We start from the raw sequence: 27182 nt of genomic DNA, 5'->3' as shown, positions 1-27182 counted from the left end.
AAGGAAACATCTGTTCAGCAATTTACAAGATGAGCTTTCAGCTTTGAAACAACATTATACTGAATTAAAATTTTAAGTTGATTACAAGTGAGAATCCGAAACGTGAACTTTAGGATTCCAGTTACAAGTTAGCTTACAAAATGTTCCGCAGAACTGGAACAACACAGCAATCATGCTGTTTGGCATGGTGTCAGGTATCAGGGCTCCAGTAGACGTGTGATGTAGGGACACTCAGGCTAAGAGGCAGTCAATAAAGATTGTGCTGGGCAGGCAGCAGAGAGGACAAGCTTGTTCAGATATGAACAAAGCTCAGATGATCATCTCACAGCTTTATCTTCAGTTTGAGCTCAAGATTATTATTATTATGCAAGAAATATACCTTAGTGATCCTGGTAAAAGAGCTATCAAAATTAATAAAGTGTGTATACCTATAACCTACATGTGAGAAATGATGTTGCTGTGTATGTGTCTCATACTGCATGAGGATCATCGCATTTTGAACACAATATGTTATAGGCTATATTTAAGCATGTGGTTGAAGATGATTTTAAATATGCTGAATACTTTCTCCTAAAGCAGAGACTGGATGCTGCATCTTTCCTACCCAGTAGATAGAGAGACAGAGGATGCCTTTGTCATTTGCTCTCTCTCCCATCTGTGCAGGAGCTGCTGCAGAACAGGCCTGACATCCAATACAGATGGAAAGAAATGTGACAAGAGGGCGGGACTTGTGTGAAAGGGAGTCGGGCACAGCCAATGAGAGCAAAGGAGAGGTGTTCCTAGCACAGAATGCCCTTGCCTCAGCGATGAGATTCAGGAGAGACGGAGAGGAAGGAGAGTGAAGCCGGAGTAGAGACACCAGCAGGTGCTGAGGATAGAAAAAAATAGAGAAGAATTGAAATAACGTTTGGGAAAAAAAAGCTGGTTAGTCAGGAAAGAATGTGTTAAAAGACAAAAGGAAAGCACTGAAAATAGACAGACAGAAACTATAATGCAATCTTAGTTTTTCCTAAGCTGGAGTCTACTTATTACTGAGCTCTTCACCCTCCTTTTCTTTAAAGGATTCTCCTTCCTCGGATCATCCCCCACTCATCCTCCTCCTCCTCTTCATCCTGTCCTCCTGTTTGACAGACAGAGCCACCATGGAAACCGGGAGCCCCAGGAAGATACAGTTCACTGTTCCCCTACTGGACACCCACCTGGACCCAGAGGCAGCCGAACAGGTGAGGAGGGAGAAAACAATGGAATTTTGGGGGGGGTAGAGGAGGATGTGGTTCGGGTGATGTGGGACTTTCAGGCTTTTAGGGGTTTTATTTACACATCAGTGACATGACTGGATTTTCAGCATCATCGTGATTATTTATATCATTTAAGATTTAAGAGGAAATATTCATTTATGCCTGCCACTTTTCAAACACTGAAACGAAAAACTAAGGCACATTTGTTCCGACCATCGAGCAGCGAGCAGGTGCAGATATAGCCAGGCAGCTCAAAAGGAATAAAAAGCAGAGCGTGCTGTGTCCAAATGTCTGATGAAAAATTTTTTGTTTTAAAGAAACCACATTTTCACTTTTTTATTACTCCCTTGCACTAAATTAACAAACTGATGTCTTGAATGCAGCACTTACTTTAAGTGACAATAATGAATTTAAAATTTCACTCCACAGTGTAGCAGGTTCTTAAAGACACCGTGTCTCAGCAGTGTTAAAAAAGAGGTTGCAGTGTATTGATAGGTCTCCAGGGGCTTGATGTCGTTTTGGTTTGAATATTGACGGCACACACTGTACAGCCGGGAGACAAAAGTTGTTTGGTGTCACCGAATAAACTTGTCAAAAATCAAACTGCTCTCAGCAATGTGATAATTTATTTACATCAATTTCAAATATTGATTGTTACAGTATGACCCAGTGCGATATGAAGCAAATTATCACAAGGGAATTTTGAAAAGATGGAAAAATACAAGATGTCATTAATTTTAGGCTCTTATAAACTGAACATCACTTCAAAATGCAAGAGCAAAGAACTCTTCCTTCAGTGACTGAACAATCCCCAGCGAGTACAATTCATGTGTCTTTAGAGAATGTAGTGAAAAGATGTGGCCCAATTTCCCCTTTTTCTAAATAAATATAACATGAACAGGGCAAGACATTCATAATGAATGAGCCTTGAGTAAAACCAGCAAAGATATGCGAGTCTCTCTCTCTCTCACTGTCTGTCTGTCTGTCTTCCATTTCCTGCTCTTCGTTCTTTTCCCAACAACAAATGTTAAGATGATATTGGTACATGTTTTTATGTGAGTTTTCCCTTGTGAGGTCATTTTATTGGCTGTTTTGGGGATACAGTATGGTCAGAGCAATGTCAAGGTTGAGTTAGAAACACTGCTATGATTAAGTAGTGTAGCTCTGTGAGGCTCAGAAATGGAAAAACTAGCTGTAAAGCGACTGTATTGTGTTGGTATGCTGATCTTAGTCAGAAGCTGTCAGAGTTTTGTGTATTTACAAGGTTTTAAAGAATGATAACAATTAATAAACAGGAAATGGGACTTATTATACAAAATCTGACAACTTTTCATGTTCAGAATCTTCATAACAAAACATAATATTCCACCATGTCCTTCTGAGCATTAAAGCTCCCCTCAGGGGGGTAAAATTATCTGTCAGGGAAATAACTTCCATCAACAAAAAGAACACCTGATGGTTAGTTCACCTTTATTTACTCTACATGTACTTTGTAATTTTTCCTGGTAATATCAAACTAGCTTGTTTTATTGTTTAACATGATTGAGCAAATAGGGTTTAATGCGGCTTAAGAATTCACCCCCTACAAACCTTCAGTAAATCATCACTGGGGCAGCCATTATATGCCTTTTCACTGGCATTAGGGGGAAAATGTAAGCTATAAAAAAGGCCAAGTGATTTTAAAAGTCAGGTATTTAGTTCAGTAGGGATCACCTGTGAGTAGTCAAAAGGACACCAGCTATTTGCATTATTTGCAAGTACAGTATATGACCTTCTGCAGCTTATAACATCCAAGTATTTTAACTACAGTTTGGAAGTACGTAGGCTTAGTTACGTGCACACTGTAGAATGTACCTGCCGAACAAACGCTTTTATCACATATATAACACTTCATTGTCAGATATTCAGCAGAGGAAACAACAGGCTCAATCTCATTAAAGGACTGACCAGTAGAGAATTGATCTCAAGAACTCTGCTATCAGCCGCACAATGCAATGCAGTTTACAGTGTGATGCAAAATGACAATCATTGCTATTGTGAGAAGTCTCTACTTACTGCTTACTATTGATCACTTACAACTGAGCAAATATCATATGGGAAGTAGTGAATTACATTCATTCTTCTACAGACTGAGCTGAGTTAAGGTGTGGCCTATAATTTATACTTCTGCTTCAGGGTGGGTTTTATAGTGAAGCAGTCACAGGAAATGTTAAGTATTTGTCACTGAGATAGCTGACATGCTCATTTCATGATGGAAAAAACAATTTTGTATTGACTTAATTATAACAACCTAAGTTTGCTTCCGTTGTAAAAAGGTGCACCTGCTTGTTCTGGTGCATCTGAGTAGCTGCTCAAGGAGTATTTCCTGTCAGCAAATTGTTGCTGCTTGTAGTATCAAATAACACTGACTGTAACTAAGGTAATCACAGGTGTCATCAAATTAACTGCAGGACTGACTTCTTCAAGATTACAACTTAAATGAAACTGCCAGCAGATGGGCATGAAGGCTGGCTGGTGTGATTATCCATGAAACTTATTAGCTTGTGATACTGGATCTCATTATGTTTGCATTATGTGTGTAATTGGTCAAGTGAAATTAGAGATACTGTGTCTGTAAACTGGTGCTTTTGGAAAATCAGTGAAACCCTTGTGTGTTTGTGTGATTGCGTGCGTAAGTCTTGCGTAAGTCTGTTAGTGTATCCTTGCAGGGCATTTGTCTCCATTACTTTTCCTCTATACATCTGAAAGATACAGATTTAATTAAAGCTGCTCAGTTCTCCCTGTCTTGTTTGTGTCTACGTGTCAGGGAGTGGGTGTCCACTGTTTGTATTTATTCAAGTACACATCTGATCCCAGGCTGCAGCCATTCAATACAGAATCTTAAACACCTCTAGCCCGATGTTTACATACTCTTGCTCACCAGCCGACAGTCCTCCATTTAGCTGTATACAAGTGAAATTCAGTTTACTTTTTCTGCAAAGACTCAAGAGAGATCTTAGCTCTCTGTCTCAATAAGCATGGCCAAAGCTTGGCTGATTGCCACTGAGCCTTTACCCTTTTAGACTGCATTTTCTATTTATTCTAAGACCACAGTGGCCATTGAACCTGTATGGCCTGCAGGGCTATGAGTGTGTGGTTATATGTGTGTGTGTGACAGAGAGACACAGATGACCATCAGTGAAGCAGTATATATATGGAAAAAAATATATGGAAAAAAAGCGAGATGTGTGCATGTACTTATATCTGTGTTTGCAAGCACACTTATGAATGTCACACCAGGGGGCCTCACCCATGGTTCAGTAATCTCTGCAACCTGACACGTCCCAGCATGGTGAATCAGCCTCCGTGGGGAACTGCATGTCAGCCAGAACAGCCTCCCTTAGGTCCGACCCTCACAACAGCAGCACAGCCTCATCCTGTTATCTACACACAGATACAATGTGTGCCACCCTTATCATAACCTTACGCTGGAGTTCACTGTGTACTTGCTAGCACAAACTGACTGTACCAGATAGAGACCAAGACCTGATGGTGTCAGAGGATGATGTATAAGATAGTGCTTTCTCTATTTAGATATTCTTCTCACTATTAGCAGTAGGCATTACTAATCTCTGACATGGTGTGTTACATTTTGACTTTTTGGGAAAAATGCCTGCTTGCTTTTTTGTATTACATAGAAGTTCCAAAGAACATGATAAGGAGCTCTATCATGACCCAGTCTGAGTAGTACATGTGCTAGTGCATCTACCACCTTAGACATCTAGGTATGGCAACCTCACTTGGACAAGCTGCATGCACAACTGCTGTAGAACTGACAGTTTCTTAAGTTTAGCTAAAGGTTATCATGGATGGATATGGATTGTCCAAATATTTGGACAGTACGCTAACATGGACACTAACAGCAATCAGCAACATGGAAAAAAATGTTGTCACGATTATTGCTGGAGTCGTCCAGTCCAGGATCAGTCAAATGTGTTCTCCTTCTATCCAGTCTTTGTACCAAGCTAAACTACCTTGCTGCTAGCTGGAGCCTTAAACATAGACAGGTATGAGAGTAGGGCAACACGGTAGTGGTTGCTCTGTCGCCTCACAGCAAGAGGGTTACAGGATCGAATCCCAGTCTGAGTCCTTCTGTGCGGAGTTTGCATGTTCTCCCTGTGCCTGTGTGGGTTTTCTCTGGATTCTCTCCACAATCCCAGAAACATGCACATTAGGTTAATTGGCTACTCTACATTGTCCCTAGGAGTGAGTGTGTGCGTGAGTGGCTGTCTGTTGTTGTGTGTCAGCCCTACAATTGACTGGCGAACAGTCCAGGGTGAACCCTGCCTCTCACCCATAGTCAGCTGGGATAGGCTCCAGCCCCCCCGCGACCCTGACGGATAAAGCGGGTACAGAAAATGGATGCATGGATGGGCATGAGAGCATTGTTGATCCTTGGTGTGTGATTCTGGAAACAAAGTTATGTATATGTGTATATAAATAATGTATATATTACAATATTATATTAATTTGAATAACATTCTATTCTAAATTTAATTTCATGTGGGGACTATAAACTCTCTTCTCCTTGTGCAATCCAGCGTTGAACAACAACAAATAAATCACCTCAATTCCCTGATTTAACACAGGTCTGTCTCTGAATTCATCTCAATTTTCCCTTTGCTTGTTCAGAGCATTGAGTGACAGTGTTGTTCACAGCAAAATAAAAATCTCCAACACCAGCAGACAGTTCATAATTGAAGCTGTGATCGGGATGTGGAGCACGTGCTTGAGAAAACTACATTCACAGATGAAGGCAGTATTTGCTTATTGAGGTGATGAATCATGACATTTTGAGGTGATGTTGTCTTGTTACAGATAGTGTGACAGTATCCTCTCTAATATTCCCTGACATGTCAGACCATCTTTATCCTTCACTGAGAACATAATAATTACTCTGCATTCAGAAGGCCATTGTCCAAGAAAAACTTGTGCAATTGATTATTTATGATCACACTTTGCATACTGTTTCTCTTGCACATTAAGTCAATCAAGACTCATTAAAATGAAAATATTATAGGGGTTTAAGAGTATGTTTTTATTTGTAACTTATTTTGTCTGACATCTTCCCTCAAGATGCATTCCTACCTGACTTGTGTTTCTGGGGTCTTCAATGGATTATGACATCATTGCTTCCTATATAACATCTGAAATATCTCTGCTATATGCCAACAGATAGATATTTTTTTTTGGATATAAAATAAATCCATAATGATAAATCCAACAGTGGATGTCTTCTGTGTCTTGGATACATTATAATTGGTTTGGCTTTTACAAAACTTTTCACAAAGCCAAATCAGGGGCTCAGATTCCGGTCCAATCTGTAAATCAGTCTGTAATGGTGATTATTTTTGCTAATTAAAAATAACTAAAAAATTCAAATAGAACATATTCATTATTATTATAAACTGGTTTATAGCAAACTGTCAGTTACCAGTTTCTTTCCTGTTCCTATTTGGTCAGCAGGCTCTTGCACAGGGTCAACAGGTCTGAGCAAATAACTGCCAAGATTCCACTGAATATGATCTTAGCCCCCATTTCACCTAGTTTGTATTCTACGATAAATCTGCTTCTATTTACCTTGTCTGGTTATCAGCAAAAAGGGAGAAAAAATACTGACAGTGAGAGGAAGGCTAAGGACTGGAGAAACTGACATAAACGAAAGTAGAAGTCAATGATCTGGATTTTCAATGTCCTGCGAATAGGGTAGACTCATTTTCTCTGTTCAGAGCCAAATGAGACCACACAAGAAGAGAGGCTGTGAGCATTTATCACAGCTGATTACTTTAGCCTGAACAATACCAATGGCCAATGGGGGCTTTGACCTTAAGGTGTATTATTTTTTGTATGTGTTAAGTATTTTTGCTTTTAAAAATACTGAAATAAAGGTGATTTTGTAAGACTATGAAATTGAATATTTTGTAGATTAGCCTATTAAATCATGTAATGTTGTCATGATACTGCTTATAGGTCAAATGTTGCCGAGCCATAGTTTTATGCCCCCAGCAGTTTGGCAAAGTATACATTTATAAAAATGATTAAAAAAAAAAAAAATTAAAAAAAGCAAAAGCCATTTCGGACTGTACCTGACTGCACATTTTCTTCTCTCTTTATTCTTTTCACAAAGGTTCAGTATTAAAAACGACCTAAGGACTAGGATGACAGAGATGCATGAACATGCTGTCACTCATGGCCACTGAATCTGAACTCTTCAAGGAGTTGGACTTTTAACAATTTGATCAATGACTTCTCTTCAAAGACCAGAAGAAAGTGTTCCTAGCTGCTGCTCTGTACTGCATTTAATGTTCATTTATGCAAGCTATTCGTTCACAGTTTGTTGTTGGTGGTTTTATTAAAAGATTTATGTACTCTGCTGAACATGTCATGCATAGAATGAAACAGACCCAAAATGGCAGGAATTTATCATGTTGAAATTTCAAAGAAGCACGTGTTGTGTGCTTGTGTGTTGCCCTGTGACATTGTGCCCCCAGACTGTGTGTGCTTGGGGAGGGCACGTTCAGTACATGTGTACTATTTGAGTGTATGAGTACATAGTTAAGTAGGTAGATAGGCAGGGGTCTGTGGTGGTTGTCCGTGATTTTAAATGTAAGGGTGAAAAATGAGAATCAGGTGAATCCTTGTCTGTGCATCGCTCTGAATCTCTGACAGTTTAGCACTGACTCGGCCCACCCAAAAACAAGGTGCAGGGAAAGATTTCTTTAACCTTTATTTCTGCAGCAATTTAATGGGCGGGAATGCCTTTTCTCCGATTCAGTGCGTGCAAACACATTGTTCAGATGAAGGTCACAGGACATCTCTGAAATTATTGCAGTAAGAATTACAAAGCTACCACTGATTTTCTCACAGTTAGACATAAAGTACTTCCCCAACTAGAATCTGAACTATTAACCTTTTCTTCTACCTCCGCAGTTTGGTTATTCACTGATAAGTAAAGGGCTCCTATCCCATCATATAACTCAGACGTCTGTGGATTCACAAACAATTAGAAAGTATGGTCAGTGTCAACAGAATGCAAGAGTTTAGTATGAAAGACATTGCTGTCTCTTGGCTTGACCCATATTTTCCAACCAAGGGTATTTTATCCACTGCTCCCACACAGCAAGAATATCTGGCAGACACAGCTTTTTCTGCCCACCCATCACTTTTGAAGGCTGTTTTTGTTCGTTGTTGTGAGAATGACAGAACTGCATTTTAAATGGACTGTGGGTTGAAAGGCAAGCATGGTGGTTTGAGGGGGTGAGCCTGTCCAGTAAGCGGTGGTATTTGTGTGAGCGAAGGATCTGGGAGTTTGTTCTCCTGCTGGGTGAGGAGAATAACAATGACTCTGGGTATAATCAGTTCTACACAGCTATGGCCTGTTGTGCTCTAATGCGGGCTGGGTGTTGGGTTTTTTTGGAATGGCAAGAAAACACACAGACAAGGCCAAAAAGATTTCTAATACAGGATAAGGTGTACTAAATAAAACTGTATTTATTTGGAGTTTTCAAAACATGAGCCTCAAACAACTTTGCAGAAGCACTGTATCCTGGTCTAAAAAAAGTATTTTTTTTTACATTTACATTATAACACATTCTACACTGTCAGTGCACATGCAGATGCATGTATCTCAGTGTGTTGGATCACTGTCTCTAAACTTTAGATCCTTAAATATCATCTTATTCAAGCCTGGATTTAAATGTAGTTACACTCCAATGGATCCCATCACACAAGGCCCACTTTCATGGAAAGAGGCTTGTACCTGTGTTTATGTCAGTCTAAGAATATTTTGACATTAGCAACAGACACAGAAAGGAAAAATAGCTAAATCTGGAGCTCAAAGAAAAGGTTGCAGTGAATAGTTGACATGTGTCACAGGATATGAGGCCAACAATTTTCTTGGAAATGTATAAAAAACAGGAAAACATTTGTGCTTGCTCAGTCAAGAAAAGTCTCTCAATGCCTCTTTTTATTCACACTGCCTTCCTGTACTCTATAGCCATGATTTGAAAGGTAACAAAGATGAACCTTAGTCAAATCTGAATACCCAATTAGACTGACAGTGAGGCTACTTGCTGCACATTATTTCTGCGGATAAGTCTGTATTTCATGTCATTACAATGTAAAGCTAATCAGTTTAGGTCTAACACCATGCAGCGCTCCAAGCACAAATGTGTCTGTATACATGTGCAATCTGGGAGATATTGTAAGGAAGGAAAGGGAAGCTGCAGAAAAAGCCACAAACCAGTTTGTGCCATTTAATATCTTTCTCATGCACTTTGTTCAGCACAGAAAAGTTTCAACAATCCAAGGGAAAGACAATTCAGCCCCTCACTTCACTCAAATTTAACTTGACTTAACTTGACTCAACACCTGCAGAAAAAAGTGCCCAGTGTTTTTGATTTCCATTGTAAACTCACATGAATGTGATCTTCCATCTTAACAGAAAGGAATTTAGCTTCTAGCTGTTTTAAAATACCATGTGATGCTGCACTGTGTCAGCAGAAGTTAAGCTACATGGCTGACTGGAGTTGACCATTAAAGTGCACAAGCAGCGTTTAGAAAAGATGCATGGAGGACTCACATGCTTACAACTCACATGACTTCTAGCATTAGTCAGCAACTCTGTCAGCTATGTGTAAGGAATGTGGTTGTGTATGTGTGTACATCTGTGTGTGTGTGTTCATAATCCATAATTGATTTGTGCATGTGTACACACACACACACACACTCACACACACACATATATATATATATATATATATATAAACTCTGTTGTCACAGTGTTTCAGATTCTGATTCAGATTCTGGGGATCATAAAAAATTTCTTGTCCAAATTCATAGTCTCACAAAATTACGAGTTGTGCGTTTGTGGAAAATTGATATTAATGGACGTCAAACAAATATTTAGATAATTCTAAACTGAACTGTGAGGGGAGCATATACAGTTTGGCTGTTCCGGGGACAGACATCCTAAGATAATTTTTCCTTTTGCATGTGTACAAAATAAACTAGTACTAGTTTTTTACAGCCACAGACAGACATCCACTGTGCTCTCATGATTTATACCAGACTGCTCCATATCTGTCATTAGCCAAGAAGCAAGTAGGCGGTGGCAGGCTGACCTCCTTGCACAGCACAGATCCAGTGTTGCTATCAGCTCAGGCATCTTCAAAGTCTCCAACATCCAAACCCAAAATATACCTGTGGTATGGGCTGCCAGTGTCATGAAACAAAGTGGATGCTGAGTTGGCCATATGACCAGCACTGAGGCAGCAGGGCTATAAACCCTCCCTAAATACACAAACATGCAAATTTCATTGTACCACTTAGCATTTTGATTGTTTTAGTTAAAAGAACCCATTAGAGCTGCAAGTTTGTGTCAAATTACAGCCTGAAGGTGTGTGAGAGCTATCATCTGTCTAAACTTAATGATCTTAAAGACCAGTGGTTTAAGGTTTTAAGGTTTTTCACTTCAAAAAGCTTCATAAAGTGCTTTACTGTCACACAAAAACATTTGTAATGGAACATGTTTTTGTTTTTTATCACCTTAGAATGAAATTGTTCTACTTTTTCAGATCAGAAGACGCAGACCCACACCTGCCACTTTAGTGGCATCCAGTGATCAATCATCACCTGGTAAGACAATTAAATGCAAGCACTCACATGCCCAGACTATTTTTATCACTTATGAAGTCATTGTATTGATTTACAGTCATTACCTTGAGGCTCACTCAAAACTTCATCAATAATTCTGTTTCATTAATTCTTGGGTCTTACGGTCACCGGGATCTGAGGACACAGTGACATTACTGAATGGTGGGCACATGGTCAGACTGGTTTCACACAAACCGCCTGGTTAGTGGAGATTCAGACAGAAAACAGTCCCAAGTAACAGTGAAAGATAGACGCCTGACTAATAATCCAATGGCACAGCATTTTATAACTCAGGATTTACATGATAATACAAGTTATCATGCAAATAGCACTTTGTGTGTACATCCCACACCCTGCAATGTAATCTACTAACAGTGTACTGATACAGTGTGAATCAGTACATATATGCAGGTACTGGGGAAAAAGAGGAACTTTGAGAATTCTTGTTGTTATTATTCAACTGGGGTGGGTGCCTATTCTATTCCTGTGTAATAAATATATTTAGTAAATCTGATGTGGTTTTCTTTCAAAATGACCCATTACCAACAAACAGGCAAACTATTAATTTACCCTTCAAGTTGTAAAGGTTACAATTTTTGTTGGAGCTCTCTGTGTCTGCACCCTTGTTTCTTTAGTGTTTCATTCCAGTGAACGAGCTGCATTTTTTTCATGCAGATCTGAGGTTGGCCTCGCTGTGTCCTTAGCCAAATATATATGACAAAGAAAGAAACAATAACCCATTCAGTTGTGAACAGACTGAATTCTTGGTTGAACTTTAAATGGCTATGTGTGCAAACTGAGCAGCCATAATTGGCATCCCAACCGAAACCTAACCTAAACGCAAGGCTTAACACTAAAATAATTGTTTAACTTTGTCGGGAGCATCTTTTTGTCTCCACATCCCATCACTGAGTCCCTGCGATGTGATAAAAGCAGATGCACAAGGCCACATGCCAAGTAGTCTGGTTTCTGTGATGTACAATCTCAATTCTATTACACACCAAATAAACCTTCCTGCTGCAGTAGAGCCACAAAAACAGCCGTGTGTATGTCCTCTCCTGGGATTTTAATAATAAAACACAACAGCGCTCCTTGAGAGAGTTATCTTGTTTGATGACTCATCCATTGGCCCCCAGATTCCCTCCCTGCCTCTGCTATACTTTGGTGTGTGAGTGAGTAATATGACCCAGTACAGAATTTAAAGATGATCAGCTGGGAATATGGGGTGCCAAGAGTAATTTTCTCCAGGTGAGAAAACAGAGGGGGACATTCTCTGTTTTGAATGAATAAATAAGAGTTGGTGCGTCATTGATGATACCAGCAGAGACTGCCTTTGCTGAATTGATTATCACAGTTTGGTACTCAGAGTTGACATGTGGCTACTATGTGTCGCTCTGTGTGTGTCTGATATATGTATGTATCTGTGTTTGATTCAGTAATTCAAAGTTGAGAGTGGTTTGTCTCTGGGTCATCCCTGGTCTCTGAATGAAAGTGCAGCGAGAAGCGAGATTTGATCCACAGTAGAACAAAGAGAGGGAGGTTGAAGATACCTTGGACCAAAGTAGTGTCTGCATTATATTTGAAAAAAATATTGATTAGCTAGTTCTTAATATGTTGCAGCACACTTCTCAAACACACAATGCTTTGGGCACAGGATTGGTCTCAATTTAAATGTTTTGCATATTCTATTGGTTTTATGATTTCAGCACTTATGATTGGCCTTTTATTGTTTATTCCCAAATACATCGTGCTACCTGCATGCACACAGCCAACACATTTAAAAATGCTAGGCTTTAGGGATGTTACTCTGTATGTCACCCCTTTGATCCAGACTGAAATCACTGTTGAATGACTTGCCATGAAATTCACTTTGATGACTTAATGTATCTGCTTAAAGTTGGAGATGGTGATTCTGGAGAAAGATACTTGCTTGGTGAGTTGCATTGCCAGGTTGCAAAACAACGTGGGTCTCAGGTTGGATACATCAACCCAGAGCATTGATATTTGACAACCTAGGAACGAGCCTCCACAATCTTTCACAAATTTTCTCCAGAATCACCTACTCCATCTTTAACATCAGTGTGTCAGCACTGTCATGGTGACATCAGCATTCAACATAAAAACTCTTATTATTGTATCTCTGTTTAATTTAGTGGCTAAACGTGAAAGCAGTTTCTTCTCCAGAATTTTTGGTTTTCTTCCCTAAATGTGGTGGAGGCAATGGGTGGGGCATAAAACATGTACACTGGAGAAGAGCTGTGCAGCTTGTCTAATATTGATGGATTTGTTTGTAATCCCACACTGGACTGCATCTCAGTGTGCATGTCCTCAAAATTAGAAATTATCAGAAAGACAACTCTGTCATGTAAAAACAGAGTTGTCTCTATATATAGATTACAAAACAAATAAAGAATTGACAGCAGATGCATAAAAAGGAAAACACCAAATCAGATCAGACAGAGACACACATTAAGAGACTAAAACATTTGCAGTGTGTGTGTATGTGCGAATGAGGATGTGCTAAAGAGGAGGGGGATGGGTAGGAATAGACATGATGATAAGGGAGAGTAGCTGTGCTGGTGCAGTAATGGTGTGCCCCACATCAGACAGAGCCCTGCATTATTTAATGCTCTGCAGATTGTGCTGCCCCGTGCACTGTGAACCCCAACAGCACATGAGCCACAGATGTACAGACAACTGAGACACAAGCTGTGGGCTAAAAAATGAGAAGGCAGAAATTGGATCTGATTTGGATCTTCCCTGAAGAGGAGGCTGGCTTTTTGGGAGTATTTATGCCTTAACTGGTTCCTGGAAAGAGACAAAGAGACAACTTGAGTGAGATTAAAAAGAAGAAGAATTAAAGTGTGTAAACTTTTGAAGAATTGTCTTGCCTAACTTCTATTTTGACATTTGGTATGCTCGCCTGTGGGTCTGTGGTGGAGTGTGTGCAGCCACCTGAAACGCTTTGACCAAAGTATGAAACCCTAAGCATGTGAAGAAAATACACAAAAAATAAAACGGACTGATGAATCTTTGTATTAAGACCTTTATGAATATTGAACATCCAAGCACACACATTTCTTGCTCGAATGCCAGCAAGGATCCCAAGGAATCACTTTTTTAGATTTAAAATTGATTTAGAAGTTTCAGTGAGTCATCTGTATAATTGTCCGTTTTTGAATACTTTTGATTTTACCTTTATATTTCAACTTAAAAATGTTTTACCTTGCCTTGTTTGGTATCATTTTTTTCAGAACAATCTCTCAAGTCTGAATTTACTGTTAATTTTTCATTTTGACCTACTGTATTAACACACTGGACCTAAAATCACACAAAAATGTAAAATCCGAGTGGGAAAAAGTTTGATTTTTCACTGTGAAAATCACAAAAATTCTGAACGAACAATTTTTATAACTTAGAATGCAAATATAAATTGTAAATTTGAAATAATTATGTGCAAATTTAGCAAACAAGAAGTTATTTACAACTATTCACCCTAAAATGCAGGAAATGCGTCAGGCGTTTTATTGTACAGTAATGTACAGTACAGATATGGCACAACACAATCAGTGTCACAATAAAATACACCACAAGTTATTTGTAACTCCAAAGACCAGAAAAATGACTAAACTACACACTAAACACACTGCACTACACACTAACTACGCTAAACTACACTCCAAACACGCCAAATGTCATAAATCATATCTCAAAAAGCGCTCTCGCCGTTCACAATCTCTCGTTCGCTGCCGTTTCTCCGGCAACTTTTCCCTAGCAACAAAATGCCATGTGTGGCCAATCACATATTCTGATTGGTTCCTGTGGTGTATTTTTTCACCAATAGGAAAGAGGGTGTCATGTTTCCTTACAACGAGCCGGTGTTTACAGCGTCTTCTTGCACCAAGCGCGCACACCGAGCGCGCACCGAGCGCGCACCAAACATGGCGTTCAGGAAAAAAACATCGCTTATATTATTTATCATAACTCGGGTTTTACTTGACATGTTAAGACACTAAACACACTTCGCTACACACTAACTGCGCTAAACTACAATCCAAACACGCCAAAGGTCATAAATCACTCAAATCTCAAAGCTCGCTCTCGCCGTTCACAACCTCTCGATCGCTGCCGTTTCTCCGACTTTTCCCTAGCAACAAAAGGCCATGTGTGGCCAATCACACATTCTGATTGGTTCCTGTGGTGTATTTTTTGACCAATAGGAAAGCGAGGGTCATGTTTCCTTACAATGAGCCGGTGTTTACTGCGTTTTCTTGCATAAAACTCGCACCAAACGTGGCGACAGTGTTCAGAAAAAAACATCGCGTCTATTGTTTATCATAACTCGGGTTTTACTTGACATATTAAGAAAATTTAAAAACTTGTATATAGTTTGAAGTGCTAACTTTTGACTCAAATTAAAACGGAGACTCAGCGAGGCTGCGTCTTGCAGCTACGTCATCTTAAATCGGTGACGTCAAAAGGACGCGCCGGCGCGTCCGTCGACTCCTAAGGGTTAAGTAATTTACTTGACTCTGAAAGTACAAGTGTTTATTTTGCAGCTAAAGATTGTGTAGAATCATCTGATTGTTGATTTCTGATTTATTAGATAATTTTTACCCTTTTTTGTGTTTTGGAGCATTTTTTTCCTTTAATAGATAGAAGACAGTTAAACTGCAACAGGAAACGAGCAGAGGGAGAGAGGAGAGGAGATGAACCTGGGCAGACTCAATCCAGGGTTGTTATCATTACACGGTCAGAGTCTTTCCACTAGGATTAACACAACTATATGCCAGATTTCGCAGTATTGTGACTCTCTCCGTTACATTACTGAGGCAGAAATGTTTCCGTCAGCCCGTTCTCAGCAGATAAATGTTCGTACAGATCATGGTGCAGCAGCATATTGTGACCCATATTTAATGTTAGACCTGACTAGTGGCTGTAATTATGAAGGGTGCCGAGGAGGAAGACAGGACATGCAGTAAGGAAGACAAAGTCCTCACCTGAAGGAGGGTGGGGTTGACGGATAGGAAATCACTATTTGTGTCCCTTGTGAAGTCAACAGTCAAAATTAATTTATTTTCAATGTATATATTGTACTTCTTTAGTGAATACAGCTTTTCTACATCCAGTGCACAGGAGACAACAGCAACAGCTGCAAATTGCCGGCTCGCACTCCTTGTCTTTCTGGTGAAAGTAACAGTTATAACAACATTAGCATTTTGATGTCTTTGCTCTAATTGAGGAGATAATATGTTTTACACTGGCTGGTTTGCTTAAACTCAATTAAGTAGGAGGTTAGGAGGAAGAACAATGTTGTCTTTGAAATTAAAATGAAGGAGCTTCATGTTATCATTTGTGTAGAAAAGGAGACAGCCATTGTCTTTGTCTTTTGCCTAGCAACAGTAAACAACTCAAAAAAGGACAATCAAAACACCCTGTTTAAATGTATGACAGACTGTGGATTTCTTTTTTATTTAGTGTACTAGAGTTTTCATGATTTACTAATTTTTCTAATCAAATCAAACTAATCAAATGCAGTACATAAACTATAAACTGGCACAAGCTACAGTAGGTAAATAAATTAGAGGGGCTTGGCAGAATAAAGTGGAGTCAGAAGACTCATCTTGTCTGGCTTTGTGGCAGACAGCCAGTCAGTAGGGAGTTGTGGTGATAGACTCATCACTACCGCAGAGGCTTTCTCATTGGCCTTTCCTCTCATTCTCCAGCACAGATGGGCTCATTCATCAAGAAAACAATCTGAATATCAGCCGTATTAAAGCAGTATTTTATATTTCTCCATATGTCTGACAGTTTCACCATGTCCACTACTCTTACTGTAATACTACTACTACTACTGCTGGTAGCACCACTAACAATAATAACCATCTTATATTTTTCAAACACAAGCACAGCTACTTGCTGTTCTAAGATCTCAGCTTCAGTATATTGATCCAATGCACCAGTTTTGAGCATAAAATGGAAATCTTAAAAGCCATCTGCTAAATTTAAAGCTCCAATTTAACTGGAGCTTTAAAAATGTAATTATTAATAGTTTAATAATTCAATAACTTAAATGATCTCTTGAAACTGCAGAATTTTACAACTATAAGTTAATCTTTTCATGGGCAAGACATGTTTATCTTCTTTAATTAAAGTATCTCATAACATCACAGGTATTAAATTGTTAGAGTTAAGATGCAATTGTGAGGTTAAAACTAGTCATCATTTGAGGTTTTTGAGTTTTTGTGACTTATATTTGAAATTATTGCGAAGAGAAATAAGGTACATTTACTCATATACTCATGGGTTCTAATTTCCTAATTCCTTTTGGAACTTCTCTGGACATCAGTAGTTCTGGAGAAAGACAGTTGATTGTTGAGCCCCCAAACTGTTAAATACAGATGTTTTGGACTGGTGGTATTTTGACTACCTGGGAATGAGACTCAGTAACTTACCATTTTCGAAAGTTACTTAGTGGTGTGTATAAAAAAACAGCAACCAACAAACAGCGCTTAATAAATCTGATAACTGTAACTCTGTAGCTTGAAGGACAGTCCATGAATCCTCCATTTCCTGGGATTGATCTGAAACTAAATCCATGATGGTTGTATGAACATCCTCAAATTCCCGTGAGATGCTAAAAATAAGATTCAGTTTCAAGCAGCACCTTAAACATGTACAGCACAAAGATGAATCCATCTTAAAATGAGAGTCAACATGTGTGTTTGAATGTGAGCTTGTGTGTTGTGCAGAGACCAAGAAGGAGCTGAATAAAGAAATACATCACTGGCAGTTTGAACGGCCTAGCACATATTTTTTAAGTAGGAATATCATATGCACATGCTCACACAAGCACACAGTATCTTCCTAGTGCCTAGGGATGCATAGGTTGCCAAGCAACAAGGTGGTGTCCTAGAAAAAAGTTCCAAGGCTGGAAACTCAGAGTTGGATGTCAGTTCAACATCTTCACTATTGATTCCCCTTGATGGTTTTACTGTACTGAGTCATGTTTCACATATCGACATCAGATAATAAAGCTTTTCTTTATCCAGTGGGAGACACATGAGCTTCATGTGAGGGTCATATTGAAATTTCATTGCTTTCCTAACCAAAAATAACCTCAGCAGCTATCCATAAGCACAATGTAGCTGCTCTAACTAATAGGCACTAGTTTATTGGGTACACTAAGCAAAAGTAATGCAGCCTAATACAACAGTCCTGCAATAAAAGGGTTGCTGTATTAGACTGTGCTAGTTAGTTAGATAGGTGCACCTGATAAACTGACACTTGTAAATCAACCAGTTTCAGTATGCTGGACACGTACTTCTTTTTAGGGGTTTTGGATGAATCATGAATTATTGTTCATCTTTCATCAGCCGTTGGCTCATGCAAGGGTCTGTTAGGGAGATGAGAGTGGATTAACATCCCCTCTATTAGCAAAAAAAAAACATCCAGAGCCTTTGTTTTTGAAGTGGGGAATAACGAAAAAAATTGACAAAATTGAGCAAACACTTATTGTACTGGCTTATAACCATCTGGCTAGAGGTCACCTTATATCCACTCTGTTATGCACTGTGGAGAACAGCAGCACTTCAGCTGCAGTACACTGACATACTGAACAGATCATCCGTGCTATTGTGGATAATATCAAAACTGCATTTGACCAGTGAATGTAGTGTCTCATATGCTTGTCATTCTGTATTTGTTTTAAATCTCTTACTTTCATGGTTTTACTGTGTACAGTCCTTAACTGATTGTTTGTTTTCTCGTAGAAATAGATGAAGATCGTCTCCCGAATCAGTTATACAAGGTAATCTAATTCATGTTCCACATAGGTCAATTTTATTGTAGTAAGATTACAAAAATAGAATTATGTGAATTCTGTTTTTTCTCTTTTAATTGACTACATCTCCATGAAAACAGTCTCTTCCATCTTAGTGCTCTCTGCCCATCTGGCATGTGATGTTGATGTTTTGCAGGCAGCCTTGCTGAACTCCCCTCGACAACGGCGAAAAGGGCAAAAGGGAACACCTACAATGAAAGGTAGCGTCAATTATCAGTCTTGTCATCAACCTGTGTATGCTGTTGGCATTTGATGTGTTAGGTCACACTGCTGGTACCCATGAAACACCTCTGAACGTCTGTGCAAGCTTTTCTGCTTTCTAGACTGTAACATTTTCTGCTACACCCCCTGAGAGACAAACAGTATGTACAACATGTGGTCCCCACCACCCACATCTTACATTTGTCCAGCTATTCAGTGAACTGAAATGTAAAGGAAATTCGGTCTGATGATCAGATTAATTGAAATGATCATATGCCATAGAACATAGAAGACGCATCCTGTAACTGGTATCATCTAAAGCAAGAACCCTCTTATGAACCAGAACTGACTCTCTTACATCACAGAGGCCTTGAAAAAGATGGTGATGTTTCATGCTGCTGTCATAACTGAGATCATTCAGATTTGAATGTGAAATTCAGTGATTTTAGCCCATAAATGTACAACAAAGAGGTTGGTAATGGAATGGAGGTTTTGCTACAGTTTCTGAAATGTGTGGAGGTTAATGTTAGCCCTCCATCAGAGCTCAACACCAGAAACAGATAAAGATTAAAAAGACTATAACTCATTTGATTTGCCCAACTCAGACATTTGAAGCCTCATATCAACATCAGATGGCATTTTTGTTCAAAATAAGAACTATGAACTATTTTGTTCAAGCTGTACTTGTTTCTGTACCTGTTTCAATGTACACGTAGGTGTGTAAGTATAGTTTTAAGACACATTGCCAAAAGATGTCAGACTATCCTTTAAAGTCCAGGATGTCAGATGTCTGGTATCTTCACCTTACTTGGTGAAGTAACTAAGCTAATGATGGAAGTTTGTTCTATCCTGGGTGACATATTTCAACCGCTGAGCCAATCAGTGCTGCACTTGCCTCAGAAAGGACTCATTATCCCATGTCTGACCAGAACCAGACCTCCTAATTCCCATTTTTTGTGCTGAAAAACGTGGGTCTATGTGAGATTAGGGCACTCGGGATCCTGTACCACCGAAAAACAATCGTGAAAAATGCAAACACAGAGACTGTGTGTTCCACCGTCTGATTTTCTGTAGGCTGTTTTTGTCTCTGCAATGTGATGCAAAACATGCAATTTCCAATTGAATACAAATGTAAAGAATGTAAATGTTTTTAAGTAGAGAAAAAGTTACAATTAAGAAGTGGAAGCAAGGGACTCTGGGATGTTTATTCTTCAATTAGTTTCACAGCTTTGAGTGTGATGAGTCACCTAACTTAATCAACTTACTCCCAACTCTTCACCTGCCCCCTTACTCCAAGCACTGCTGGGTGTTAATTAAATCTTGCTAGTTTATTAAAAATGCTTAACCTACAATTTTCTTTTGAAGTGCTTTAGTTCTTGTCAAATCTCCACCCTCACTGACTCTCCTTACTGTGTACTTTTTTCCCATTGGTTCCCTTCATCTCGCACACCACTTTCCTCTCTTGCTTGTCCTGCTTCTTCCTCCAGGTCCCCAAAGAATTTATCAGAATCAGAATCAGAATCAGAATTCCTTTATGCTTTCCAAATTCCATTATTTCCATTATTTCTACCAATCTACCCCTTTGCTTTCTGATCTTCCTTCTCCTTCTCTATAGTAGCTCCTTACTTTTGACCAAATTTTCTCTAACCTTTCTTTTTTTGTCTTCTCTTCCCTGCTTTTGTTTCTCCACCTTGACTCCTCTCAGAGCTGCAGTTCCTGGTAGAGCACCACCTGTACAGGCAGCAGCAGGGAGCTGGGGATGAGTGCTCCTCGGAGAGCTGCCTCTCAGACCGCCCCAGCCCTGACTCCGTTCCCACGGGGGAGGAGCTCCCACACGACGATGAGGCCACTTCAGAAGCCTTTGAAAAACTGCGCTGCCAAATGGAGGGTATGCATGTGTGGAGACTGTCAAGAAGAGGATTTTATTTGCATGTGTGCAGCATTGCAGCTGCCTATTCAGCAACATAAACCCTGTTGAAAAGATGCTACCCAACACAGCTTACTAACATGAGAAAAGGAGGATCAAAGTATAGAAAAGAATGAGGTGGGAAGCGTGAAAATGGCTGGAAGGGATGTAGGTAAAGAGGAGAATAAAAAGAAGTGAAAGAAAGGAATTGTGGGAAAGGGGAAATGGAAAGGAATACTTGAAAGAATGGTTTTATATTTTAAAACACATGCATATTTGCCTCATTGCAGAGAGTTAGATGAGAAGATTAATATCACTCTCATGTCTGTATGCTAAATACAGTGTATATGCTTAAGCCAGCTAGCTTAGCTTAGCATTAAGACAGGTCTAGCCATCCGTCCATTTTCTGAACCACTTATCCGTCAGGGTAACGGGGGGGCTGGACCCTATCCCAAGTGACTACGGGCAAGAGGCGGCACACAAAGACAGACAACCACATATGCACACTTTCACACCTAGGGAAAAAGTAGAGTAGCCAGTTAACCTGATGTGCATGTTTATGGGACTGTGGGAGGAAGAATATGCACACTCCTCACAGAGGGGCCCAGACCAGGATTCGAACCTAGAACCCTCTTGCAGTGACAAGTCCAAAGATAACTAAATTTGTCTGCTGGTCCTAAAAGGCTCACAGTTAATGCAAATAAATCGCTTAGTTGAAATAAAAACCAAAGTCTAAAAATGGCAGTACTCTTTATGCTAAGCTAACCGAACCTGCTGTTGGCTGTAGCTTCCTATATGGTATATGGGCATTACAGTGATTTTGACCTTCTTACCTACCTCTCTGCAAGAAAGTAACTAATTCAACTATTCCATCAGTGAAAACACATCATCTGGGCAGATACTAATTCCTACGCAAAATATTTTCCATGTGATGGCAAAAACAGAGATCAGCTTTTCAGTTCAAGCCAAATAATTCACATCAATAGTGAATAAGAACATGGTCACAGTACAGCACATTCAGTGCACACATTCAGTAATTGAACAGCACTAATGCATCATGTGCCGACAGGGCTGCTTGTTGTTATCTGTTGAACATCATTTTTAACACTGGGACACATGCTTTTTGAGGTATAAAAATTTGAAAAACAAACTCCAATATAACAAGATGAGTATGTTTGAATTTGCTCGCTTGTCATGGAGGAGCTGCGAATTAAGTTCTCAGTCCTGATGAAAAGAGCAAAGAGGGAGCCAGGGGAAACAAATCAATGACCATTAACACCATCCTGTCGAGGGAGGCCTCAGCTAAGTCTTTCAGTCTTTTACATTCACTCAGCCTAACTGAATGACATGCAATTATAATGTCAGCTGGCCCTGAGTGGTGAAGCCCTGTTCTCAGCATTTAACAGAAAGTACAGGACCAGAGCGCTTTCTGCACACTGCTCTATGGGAGAAAGGCTAATTTTTCTTCTTAGTCAGGCAATGGTGGAACGTAACTAAGTACATTTAATTTGACATAACTGAACCTTACTTGAGTATTTTCTTGCTAATTTATGTCAATTTATGATCCCACTTTCAACCCCACTACAATTACTTGCTTTTTAAATTGTTTACTTTTCAAATAATTTTTTTTTTTTTTTTTATGAAAAATGCACATCTGAAACAACTGCTCAATTAATCAACTAAATTAAATGGAATGGCAACTATTGTGATAAGTACTCATGTCAATCAGTGCCATATTTGATACCTGGAGAACGAGTTATATTGCAAATTCAAAAAAAGGAACAGTTCCTCCGCCACTGTTAGATTTCACTTCTCTTTCCTTTTCCCTCATCTTGTCTCTCTGCCTCCCTACAGAGTTCTCCAGGGAGAGTCTACTAGAAGCTGCAGGTGGACTCGAGTGCCCCCTCTCCAAGGAGAAAGAGGACTGTTCCAGCGTTGCCAATGTGGCAGATCCCTCATCGCAACAAAACAACGCACAAGCAGGTACATGAGAATCAAACGAGCCTCAGTTGCACAAGACTCCTTTCCACTCGGGGAATTTTTCATCATCCGACTAGCCAGGATTTATTTAGATATGCTAAATAGTTCAACAGGCTCGGCTTAGTGTCATGTAAGCATGGCTTGTCAACAAACATCTGTGAAGCGGCTTTGATCCAGAATGGCAGAAATGCCATGGGAGGCAGCCACATATGGAAGTGGAACAATTAGTCTGGATGGCCGGTGGGGTGGGTGTTCTGTTTGTAGATTTTGTGTGCTTCTTTATTTATTTCTATATGTCATTTTCCTCTCTCTCTCTCTCACTTTGCCAGTGATCTATGTGGGACTATTCATTGAAAAAAAAATTAGTCTGCTGCAGTTAAATTACAGAGTAACTAAAGCCCTTAACTTATGATATCCTGAAAATTTAAAAAAATGCCTCTAGATTGTGAAAGTATCAACTTGAGCAGGGTTGGGAGGGCGGCGACGTTAAAGTGTTGCCATGTTTTTATTAAATGTTTAGCTGCAAGAGTCCATTGAATTCCTTAGAGTCAGTGTTCTCTCTCTCTGTCTCTCTTATTGTATCTCAGACTATTATGTCTCTGTCTATATTTTGCAGACACAAAAGCAGCAGCACCCGGCGCAAGTCAGGCGGCAGAGGAGAAGGCAAAGAAATGCAGCCTGGAGAAAGAGAAGTAGAGTAGTTTTCTGTAGACAACGCTGCTCATTCTGCTCAGCCAGCCCAACACAATGACAGAAGATTGTGTCTGCAGATCCACTTTTTAAATACATCAGGGCATATATGTTCCTCTACAGTCAGGCCTTATTTACCGCAGAAACAAACGGAGAACAAGAACAAAGATTTATAAAAATCCTGTGTAAAGGGACAGTTATTTAATTAGAGTATTGTTTTCTACAGCTTCCCCAGTACAAAGCTTAAACTAGTTTACTGTGTGTATGAACCAGACTGGGAGTTACTACCTAGTTAATGTGAAAAATGTGAGTCTTTTACCATCTGAGTCACACAATCATCATCATTAACTTCTACAACTCTCATGCATTGTGTACTCTTTAATGTGCAAAAGCTACAAATATTCAATTTGCAGACCTTTTAGACATTTTCTTTCGTTAAATATGTGCCATGACTTCTGCAATTTCATCTCAAAGCAATAAAAATGTACCTCATAAATAATTGGGCCAATCACTTATGAAATCAAATGTCATCATTTAGTCCCAGTGAGTTTGATGCTGAATTTTAAATTAGTGGTCAGCACATCTCAGTTGAGCGACAGTTTAAATTTAATATATTCTTTTGGATATTTACAGTTATGGATTGGACATGCAAAATAAATACAGCTGGACTGAAATGAATTGATGACTTTTTTTTCTGCTATAGCTCCTCAAATCGCAATGATTAATCAATTAATTGATTGGTCAGTTGACAGAAACCTGCAGCTATTTTGATAATCGATTCATTTTCTTTGATTTGTTAGAGATAAATGAATAAATGCCATAATTCTCTCTGATTTGAGTGTTTCTGCTGTGTACCATTTGCTAGTTGATTTCTACAATTATAAACAATATATTTTTGTTTTTGAACTGTTGGCTGAACACAACAAGACATTTGATGACATCACCTCAAACAAACTGGGAAACTGTGTGGGATATTTTCACTATTGTCTGACATTTTAAGTGACTGACCAAGAAAATAACCTCCACTGCCTTTGCTACTAAAGCAGTGGTTCTCAAAGTTTTGATGACAATGCCAATGTATGGAGCCAGGATATGGTTTAGAACCCCACAGGGAAATACATCAACTTGTTGTGATATTTGGGATGGCCTCATAATGACATTTAACATGACATTCTTTGAGCACCAGATTCACCTGTAGATAAGGCAAGTCACTTTATCTTCCCCTGAGGCCCAGCAAATGATTCCTGACACCCCCTTAACCTCTTCACTCATAAAACATTGTTTCTCTGGTGGCTTTTCCATCTCACTTCCACACTGAAATGCAGAGTCATCAGCTGAAATCCATAACTTCAACTAAGCACCACCGCTGATGACAGAATGTACTTCCCATGCCACGAGTTGCCATGCAACCTGTAGCTTTCTAACATAGCAGTCAAGTAGTACATTAATGAAGGCTATTGAAAGTGAAAATATCGAAATATGATGATTAAATTATAATGAGTGCATTTCATGTCACATTCGGGGGTGGCAGAAGATGTTTTGGAGAGCCGGGGCTGGCCCATGAGTTGTACCAAAGTTCTCACAAATATTATTATTATTATTATTATTATTTTACAAAAATGAACTCAAGTATTGTCCTGCACCAAGCTTTCTGAACAACCCACCAAACAAACATTCACTGGGAAAAAGTGCCCTGTTGACGTCACTTTACATGCTCGATGCCTAATTAGCTGCTCAGGTGCAGCACATTAAACAGCATGTAAACGTATCTCAGACGCTAGTGTGGTCCTTACTCTTTAATACTAACAGCATGCTGTCTGAAACGTGAAGTGTAGACTGCAATATAAGTTTGTTTACTTTGTCTCCTCCAACCAGAGGTCAGTCTGCTAGCGGCTGCTGCTGTGACATAAAGAAAAGGAGCATTTGTTATTGCTCCAAATACTAACATGTAACAATACATTTTAAAATATGTCAATGTTATTTTATAGCTTAAGGTGATGTCAAGCTGGTCCTCACTGTAAGGAAATAATTACTAGAGTTATCCCAGTTAACAACAACAATATTGTGTTTTTACAGTAATACGCTGATAACTGTGTGGCTGTGAATCTGTAGTTAAGAAGCAGGATCTGCAGATGCATTTACATGTTTTCATTTAGAGGGAAAATAGAACACCAATGGGCAAATCCCACCATTTTATTTGACACTTGAATGCTTTCTGGGAATCTAAAACCTGGTCATAAATATCTCTGCATTGCACTGAATATTTTAAATACCAGACACAAATTGTAATTACTGACTTAAGTCTAGTTTTGTATGAAACAAGGACATTATAAAGTCATCACGGCACTCACTAAATGTTTGTCATTTCATCTGTTATTCATAGCACTGCATTATTACATAGATTAAGTGACAATCGTTCCATAACTTTCACATTATACCTGACATGTCAGCAAGAAATCAAACAAACTAAAACAGAAAACTAAGGCCACCTGAGTATTGATGTCACCGGAGCAGATTAGTCAGCCACAGTATGAACAGTTTATTTGCCAGCTGCTAATAATGACCACTGTGTCCACAACGAACAAGAACTGAACAGTTAAACATTCCTGCCTGTACAAGCTTTTGATTTTCCTTCTGCAGCATTTTTGTGAACCATGTAATGTTCTTTGTTTATGAAGGGTTATAGTGTACTTTACATTTATTAAATCTGGGTTTTGGTTTTGTTCCAATTTTACTTGAATTGATTGATGATTACATCTGTAATCTAAATTTGTTTGATACAATAAAATGTTTAAATTGGTGATTGGCTGTTGTTGTTTTTTTTGTTTCCACACCAACCCAGTACATGAATTTTGCTCCCAGTTGAGTTAAAAGCATGTTTGACAATCAGAGTCAGCCTGATGTCCGCTCGCAACTATTTTTAGAGATCTTGAAAGTCCTTAGCACGTAAACCAGGATCTGCTGCTCCATTAAAATGTCAAAAAAGAGGTATATTATGAGAAAGTCTACAAAAAACACATAGCAGCACTGGCAATGTGCTTAGCAGAGGCTGACTTTGACTGTATCCTAAAAATAGGCATGCTGCAAATAAATAATTCAATGTACTCCAAAGCTGGAACATAAAAACACATACATTTTTCATACACAGGACTGTTTTCACAAATATATATTTATATATATCTATATATATATATATATCTATATATATATATATATATATATAACTCTGCCACAATTTAAGGTACTTGCACTATCAACTCAATCCAGACACTTCACTGTGTGAGGCTGATCACTTTACAATTGCAATTTACTGCTTTGAAAGCATATTGCAGAGATCATTTCAGGTGGATATGCTGCAGTGCAGTTTTTATCAGTTTTCTATGGCAGGGTGAGGCACTCTGATCATAGCTCAAACTGGCTCAGGGAAGAAATATACACCTCACATCATGCACATTTAAAAGAGAAGTGAAATAATTATGTCTTTTACAGCCACCCAGTGTTCTTGAATGTAGAACAGCTTCATTTGTCCTTACTGTCCTTCTTGTAAGTTGAAGAAAACTAAAAACGCACTTGCAAACTGCTTAACTTGCAGCTGTTAAAGAGACAGTTTAGTGATACTAGCTTTTGGAGA

General features: G+C 39.1%; 1 protein-coding gene across 2 annotated transcripts; it reads left to right on the top strand.

Annotated features, from left to right (window-relative positions):
- The first annotated feature begins 660 nt into the window (after positions 1 to 660).
- LOC124056143 (protein phosphatase 1 regulatory subunit 1A-like) lies at positions 661 to 25488 on the top strand. 2 transcript variants are annotated; one of them, XM_046383283.1, is made up of 8 exons: positions 661 to 865; positions 1062 to 1223; positions 10853 to 10913; positions 18704 to 18741; positions 18911 to 18974; positions 20681 to 20863; positions 22736 to 22864; positions 23478 to 25488. In XM_046383283.1, exons 2-8 carry the CDS (start codon positions 1143 to 1145, stop codon positions 23555 to 23557), a joined length of 636 nt encoding a protein of 211 aa, XP_046239239.1. In that variant the 5' UTR covers positions 661 to 865; positions 1062 to 1142; the 3' UTR covers positions 23558 to 25488. The 2 variants fall into 2 exon arrangements, with proteins under 2 accessions (XP_046239239.1, XP_046239238.1); XM_046383282.1 differs by having other exon boundaries at positions 661 to 1223.
- The last annotated feature ends 1694 nt before the right edge of the window (positions 25489 to 27182 follow it).

This window comes from Scatophagus argus, chromosome 3 (genome assembly GCF_020382885.2).
Source record: "Scatophagus argus isolate fScaArg1 chromosome 3, fScaArg1.pri, whole genome shotgun sequence".
Lineage (NCBI taxonomy): Eukaryota > Metazoa > Chordata > Actinopteri > Scatophagidae > Scatophagus > Scatophagus argus.
The sequence above is the reverse complement of the archived record's forward strand: the minus strand, read 5'-3'. Positions and strand labels throughout refer to the sequence as shown.